Source organism: Vicia villosa, linkage group LG6, assembly GCF_029867415.1.
Source record: "Vicia villosa cultivar HV-30 ecotype Madison, WI linkage group LG6, Vvil1.0, whole genome shotgun sequence".
In the NCBI taxonomy this organism is placed as follows: domain Eukaryota; kingdom Viridiplantae; phylum Streptophyta; class Magnoliopsida; order Fabales; family Fabaceae; genus Vicia; species Vicia villosa.
This window is the reverse complement of record NC_081185.1, coordinates 11265542-11273742: the sequence shown is the minus strand read 5'-3', so window position 1 is coordinate 11273742 and position 8201 is coordinate 11265542. Positions and strand designations below refer to the sequence as shown.

At 31.1% G+C, this 8201-nt stretch overlaps 1 protein-coding gene across 1 annotated transcript; it reads right to left on the bottom strand.

Annotated features, from left to right (window-relative positions):
* Positions 1 to 475: 475 nt before the first annotated feature.
* Positions 476 to 1973, bottom strand: LOC131611226 (phenolic glucoside malonyltransferase 1-like). The gene has a single exon (XM_058883315.1). The coding sequence runs from the start codon at positions 1911 to 1913 to the stop codon at positions 546 to 548; it is 1368 nt and encodes a 455-aa protein (XP_058739298.1). The 5' UTR covers positions 1914 to 1973; the 3' UTR covers positions 476 to 545.
* Positions 1974 to 8201: the final 6228 nt, after the last annotated feature.

Here is an 8201-nt window from a genome sequence, read left to right as displayed (position 1 = left end):
GCACAATTGGAAAAATAACAATCACTTTTACATTGCAAAGTTAGAATGACGCTCATTTTAAAATAATTTGTTTTCTCTAAAACGACATTTATTTTGAAACAGAGGAAATATCTATTCTATGACCTCGTGGCCAAATAAAATCACTTGTTACAAACGATCGCTCTACAAAACAGAAGACAATGACTTATGGAAAACTGTTCTAGGCCGGTCTAAAGGCCCAAAAAGGCAAGGAGGCCCAATACGAGGAGAATGAAAAGCAAGTCAAAGCATAGATGGATATAATGTCTCACACCTCTCATATTAGTTTACTTACAAAGCCTATTCTTATTGACTACATTTGGAATGCTAACCTTGCAAGTCAACCCCTCTCCACCGCATCAGAACCTTGAACCACCGCAGTTATACACCAGTTCAACCTCTCTAATCATCATTTAATTCCACACCAAAACAATAACCAAATGTCTATAACTCAAAATTCTAACTGCAAAATACTATATAAAATTATCAAATTATTCAGAATTATAACACTTCAAATTATAAGGAACTCAAGATGTAATCCCATTGACAAAGAGAGAAGCAAAAGCTTCCATAGCTTTCTTCTTAGCCACAATACCTATCTCAACACCATCACCATTTCCACAATCAGAAATACAAATTGCACCAGTTCTATCAATAGAAACCATTTCAACTTTTTTTGGTTTTCCACACCCAAAATCAGTGCTATAAACCTCAAACTTAGGTGAACCAGCAGTACCACTAGTTTTAACATCAGCAATGGCAACACCATCAAGTAACCATGAAGACCAATCTTCAGCTCCATTCAACACTCCATCTTTTAGAGTTTCCAAAGCCTCACTTAAAAGTTTAACAACCACAATTAGTCCATCTTCTCCCAATATCTCACTTGTTTCAACAACTGCAAGTCTTGCTCCTATACAGTTTCCGAAATATGTTGCAGGAATCGGCGGATCTAACCGATTCCTGCAATCGATATTCAAAGCAATGATAACATTTTTGTTCTTAATCTCTTCTGCTTTCACTCTACATACACATGCATATGCAATAGATACCAAAAAAGTTGACAAGTGAAGATTTTCATTCTCATTCCTAGCACCCTTTTGTTTTGACACTACAAATTTTTTGAGCTTTTCGATATCCAATCTAGATAATTGAAACAACCCTCTAACTGAATCTTCTGGAACTTCAAGATCCCAAACCTTTAAGCTTCTGTTGTTTGTTCCACCTTGCTTTAACCAAGCACTCAAGTATTTAGCTTCTAATCCATCTGGATCATTGATAACTTTTCTATCATAGAAAGGCCGAAATTCGTTCGGCAACGAAAGCGTTGATTCGGATATTGATTCAAGGTTTCTACATAGATAAGCCCATGATTTGATAAAAGAAGTTGAGTTTTTACCATCTAAAACAGCATGATGTGAAGTGACACCAATTGAAAAACCATAGTTTGGAAAAAGAGTAACTTGAAGCGCAAGAATAGAAGCATGATCATGTGAGATATTCAAGTTAGATAAAAGATGATGAACTTTTGTAGCTTCACAAAGATCATTACCTGATAGAAGATTGAAATCTGCATCAGATTCAGCTACAGTGAGTGAAAGAGAGTTTCCTTTGATGTACTTGATGATTGGTTTGTGAGAGTCAAGAGGCCATATGAGATGACCTGAAAGAGGATAAAAGTGAGAAAGTGCAAGAGAAAGAGATTGTTTGAGTTTGGGAAGAAGGGTGTTGAAGAAAAGAGAAGGCTGGTGTGGAAATTCATAGAAGAAGATTCTTTGAACAGGTGGTAATCTTAACCATAGTATGTCAAAGAATGTAAGAGGAAGTGAAGTTTGTGAAGGTAGTTCTTGTGGTGAAGATGGTGAGACATTGAAAATTTCTATGATTTTTGCCATTTGTTGGAAATGGGAAATAATTGATGAATGTTGTAAGACAAAAGGTGTTTTAATGGTTATGAGCCAACCACATGTTTCTATCATTAATAGGTACCAGATATTTTTCCAAAAGTAGGAAAAACCATAAATAGTCTTAGGATTCCAAATAAATAATATATATATATATATATATATATATATATATATATATATATATATATATATATATTAACTATTTCAATTTTGAATAGATGAATAACTAAACTTTATAAAAAAAAAATTATTTGAGTCTTAAAAAATATATTTAAACAATCCATTAACTTTTTTCTTTATCATGACCTTATTAATAATTTTTTAATATTTTTAATAGTGTACTTGTTTGTAGTAGTGAGTATAATAGGCGATACACTACTTAGAATAGAGTATGAAAAAGAGTTTATTGTATTCTAATATGTCAAAAGTGAATCCTTTGTTCAACTTCCTAGATGAGGTATTTACAAATGTGGTTATATGATTGATGAATCTTTGGGAAGACCAATTTTAATATTAGTGAATTCGGCCATGCGCCCCTTGGCTCTGGCTTGGTAGTCAGATTAAGAGTAAAGGGGTGAGTCATCCATAAAAATTGGGAGGTGTGGTTATTTTATAAGACTTAATAGCACTAGTGCAAAATATATTTTTTTTTTAGTAACACCATATAACTAGGATTGTTTAAACAACTTAGTAATAACTCATTTTTATGTGTTTGAATTTTTTATTATACTATTAAAAGACATTGTATTACAATTCATACAAATAATTGTTGTGATAGATGATAGGTTATATACTTTGATTCCCAACATCAATAATATTTATTTTTCTCGTTACAAAAACTCCTTGTTCTTATACTTTTATAAATATATTAAAATTAAAATACTTTTACCACATTTATTATCGATAACGTTGTGAATAGTTCTTACATATTAGTACGCTTTTTTTAACAGTCGTGGTGATAAATTTTACATATATATAAGCGAAGTTATCAAGCTTTAGCACGCAATAGTCGTCACACTTAAAACAAAACCCTAACATCTCTCTCTTCCACATGCAGTTAACTCATCCTCATGAGCCTTTTCATGCACTTTCATTCATTTTTCTGTGCATAGGTTGTTCCTTTTTTTTTCATACGCTTTCTTCTTTATCATTCGTTTTTCTATTTCAAAGGATTTTCACTTGGCATGATTTTTGTGTTTTATGGGTTATCTCTACTTGGATCTCTATTTTTGAAATAGACCTCAGTTACCATATATGTTTTTTGTATGACTCTAGTTATTCTTAAAAAGGATTTTTACTTGGCATGATTTTTGTGTTTTATGTTGTTGTTGTTTATAAATGTTTCTCAGAACAAGAAGAATACATCGCTAAGTCACAAGAAAAATCCTTCTTGCGACTTAACAATATTTTATTTTTGTGAATCTTGTAGCATCAATTCCTTGTGTAGATTGATAGAAGCTCCAGTTAAGTTTATTATATCGGATGTAAATTGCTTGTTTCACCAACGCTTCACTGAACATGCATTAATTTAAATTGATTTTGAAAATAATTTAAAAATTAAGTTATATTTGAAAACCAACTTAGAATCAATCAATTTTTTTTTCGAATGCTTGCATCTCGTAATTCATATCTCGCTCTTTAACATATAGAATTTAGTTCAATGTCCTAAGTTCTTCATAGAAAATAATCCTTTTCTTCTAGTTTATTTTGAGAAGCATCAATTTGATGACTAATTCGAACTCGTCATCTTCAATATCATCATCATTATTATTTTAAATGATGCTGATGATTATTTTGAGGCTAGTGATGACGATGAATACGAATCTGCAAACTCCCATTCACAGAACAAGATTATGATCAAATGAATCTCAAAGGTAATAAATGTAACTTTGACACTTGCTAACACACTCCTCACTAATTTCACCTCCATTATACAATCTCCTTTCAATGTTTGACTCATTCGCTCAAACGTTAGATTAATCCATTATACCATGAACCATATTTTATTTCCAAGGAAGGGAAACTATAGCGTTATTTTAAAATCAGACATTCCAGTTGTCTAGTTCTTAGAAAACCAAGTCCCAAAAAATTGGGTTATCTCTACTTGGATCTCTGTTTTTGAAAAAGCACTTTAGAGGTTGATGCACAGCTCTTGGAGGTCGACCTCCACTGAGCATGAAGAATAAATTTGCATTAAAAATCCCTCTAAGAAACTGAGTTTGTTTGTTTATTGCTTTAACTTCTATTGTAATAACAACTAGTGGTAAACCCGTGCGTCCGCACGGGTTCTGGTGTGGCTTGGACTGAATTTTTCTTATACATATAATATTAAGCAAAAAAAAGGTGTTTTATATCAAATTGAAATATAGAAGTTTTAATGTTTAAACAAAAATATTAAATTATTTTAAAAAATTCAAAAATACTTTTTATTTATAGAATATGATATAATAATAATAATAATTAAAAAATGTATCAAATATTTAATACATTTAGGTTGTAATATAAACATTAAAAAAATATTCCATTTAAACAAAGAATAATTTGAGCCATAAATTGGAGTTTATTTTTGTGTATAATTTGACAAAAAGCTCAAGTTTATTTGAATCATCCAAATATGAATTTCGTATTAAAACATTCAAGCCTTATTCTTTGAAGTAAAGTAGCCTACCTTTATCAAAGAATGCCATAATACTTCATAAATCATTCTTCTGTGTTGCAAAGAGAAGCTGCTATCAATAACCACACACACACACATATATATATATATATATATATATATATATATATATATATATATATATATTATTACAAACATTAACATGTAAAAGGGAAACCAAACCCTTCCAAATATTAATCATATTAATTAATCAAACGCATATCAGGAATAAAATACGAAAGACATAGTGTTTCTGATCGAAATATAGTATTTTCATCCAGTGATGTTCACCGTTATTGTCTGAGGATAAGTGAGTATTAAGTATACAAAATACATGATTTAAATCTTCCTCCTTCTCAAAGCATAAGGCACATGCCTTGTACATTTGTTAGAATCCTTCTCTTCATTAATTGATCTTTTGTTGGTATTCTAATCAAATTAAATTTGACACTGCTCTATCGAGTCTCTCTTCAACAAAGTAAGAATTTAGATTCCACAAGTAAATTATGGCACTTCAATATACATTCTTAGTTAAATTCCACAAGTAAGAATTTAGAAATGGTATGATCCCATCAGTAAGAATTTGATCATAAAAGGTATTACCAATGAAGCCATGATATGATCCCAGCAACCAACTCTTCATATCTCCTGGAATAAAGTATGTCCCCAAATAACTTCAAAACAACACGAGAAAGAATTTAGAAATGGAGAAGTACATCAGTTCACTTTTAGAAGATATGCATCCATTTTCTGTATTCAAAGGTATCTTTTTATGGTGGGCACAAAGATACCTTTTATGATCAAATTTCTCAGCTGTCAATGGTGGCGGCATCGGTAGCTCCACGTATTGATTAAGACATTCTCAGCTTTTACTCTTCTATTCAGGTCTATCACTTGTGATTATTACACCAGAAAATATGAAGAACATCACCTTACAAACAAAGGTCAAGGTACATAGGCATCATGTCTAGGGGAATTTTTAAAACTAAAGTTATCATCACAGTAAAACTGACTAAGTATGAAACTTATCTATACAATCTTAGGAAATCTAAATAATTGACTGAATCATTCGAATAATTCTCTCATTGAAAAGCATTCACATTCACATTCCTCTTGATACCAAAAAGGCATTAGAATGAAATTCCATATAGATATTTCCTTTCAGCAAGACACTTTCCAGATAAAATGTTGCTGACATTGATGTAACCCACTGCATAAAAGAAGCAGAGCCTGTTAGTAATGCAGTTTGGAAGATAGGAGATCCTTACACAGCCATAAATAAACATGCATTGCGAACTATTTAATCCAATTATGCTTTTATGGATGTTAAAGAACGTGAGCCAGTTCAAATTAGAACATTACCAGCTTTAATATCATTTTTGGAATTAACATGAACGACCACAATGCCGCTGTGTAAACACTGCTCAAAGTGCATCATGTGAGAAAGATCATCGACCGTCCCTTTGCATATATATCAACAATCTGAAAGCTCATCGACCGTCCCATTCGCACGAGTACGGGTATAATCCATACATTTATTCCTAAAATATAATAACAATAAAAAGAAAGAAAAATTAAGTTATTAAACCAAAAAAACATTTTAAATGATAAATACAATTTCTTTTCGTATAAAAAACATTTTGATCAGCCATAAATTTTTTTACGTATATAAAAAATATTTTTACTTTGATATATTCAATTTTTTTCTACATCAATATAGAGACCATAGTTAGAGCATATTTTATATCTTGTTATAAAATTAATTAAATAAAAACTAATTAAAAGATATATAACATATTAGCATAGTTCAAAGTTAAATACATGATGTTCTTTGAAATACTGCATGTTCAAAAAAAGTTCAAAGAGAATATAAACATTTAACACAGCTGCTAATATTTTCAACTTAAATATGACCCTAGTCCCCAAACAACATAAAGTTATTCAGGTTCTCATGAGAAATTTGGAAGTTATAGCATATATTCTTCAATGACCTTATAATTATTGATTGATTAACTTCATCTGCAAATAAGTGGAACAGTGAGAGTTAGAGGTTATAGCTTAAAAAAATGATCATATGTAACTTCTAAACATTGATCCATATATCTAAATAAAAAAAAAGGAATAAGTTACCTTGTATTATCTCTCAGATCTATCTATGTAAATATTAAGAAAAAAATGTTATCCCATCTCATCTCTCTGATGCCTGAGTCTGAAATTACATAAACACGAGGGATTTCTTTTGATTTACACTTGTAGGCTTCAATATAATCAATACCATATATAGGAACTTCCTTAAAGGAATTTACATCCACTAAAATAGACCATGTTTTGTCTGAATTGCAGACAATTATGTGCATGAATATCTTGCAATTGACAAACATAATTAAGGAAGAAACTCAGAGATGCAAAGACTTCAACAGATCATATTTTGATGGTATAGACATGCAAGCTGTATAACATTTTCGGTAGAATTAAATAACTAATTTACATTCGACAGAGGAATATGAAGCGAATTGTTGCAGCAAAATGAATTAGGAAGAAACATAGTTGTTGCTGCTGCTGTAGTGGAATTAAAATGAAACTGATCAGAATATTTCATATCAAAAGTTTTTTCCAGTTTGGTTAAACCAATGGCTACTATCATTGTCATTGTTTACGTAACTCATCAGAATCGGAAAATTTTCTATCAAATCTAAATTCTGAGAGTTTGAAGTCATGAACCTGTCAATGAAGAAATGAAAAAATAATCAGATAAAACAATGTCACCAGGGATGATGCAGCCATCCTCTAAATCCATCGGTAGACATTTAAAAGTAGCACCCATCCTGTTGAATTTCGAAACAAAAAAACATACACTCACGCGTGAATAGAGCAACAATCTGAAAGCATGTATGTAAGGAAATAAGTTAGCTAAACAATTAAGTTTGAAACATGAAAGTCTATCTATAAATTGAATTGAAACTCTCAGTGTTTCCATTTCCATTGACATAAGGAAGAAAATCTTTCTTCTGTAGGCTATCTCCATGTTGTTTGACCAATCCTCGGTAGAAGTAACAATAGTATAATCAATAGAAATCTCGACTCCACTGGACAATGTTCCTTTACATACGGTGCACTTCTCAAAATTATTAATGATATTATTGAAATCTTCACACGTTGTCTCCAACTCTGATTGATTCAACTTGGGGACCCCTGCATTTCATATAATATGAATAAGACAAAATAGTTGATATGTAATGAATATGCAATACTAATTGGAAGAAATAGTCATCACAATAATACAAATAAGAAGACAACACAGATATTATAAATAGATCTAATCACCTGCACAATTAAACTCCTTCGGACATTCTGCAGCAACAACAACAATCGCATGGTCAGTTATGTCAAAAATATCCGAACTACTACTTATGAAGCACGAACTCTAATAGATATTTGGACACGACATGACACAGTCACTCAACACCGAAAAAACTTACTGTAGCTATAGCTTCTCACAACTACTACTTACCAAATCTGCATGGACAACTTCACTGACATTCAAAATTGTTTTATGCGCAGCCGCAACATGTTGGAATGCTCTCTTTAAGATGTTCTCACAATTCATAATATTAAAACCC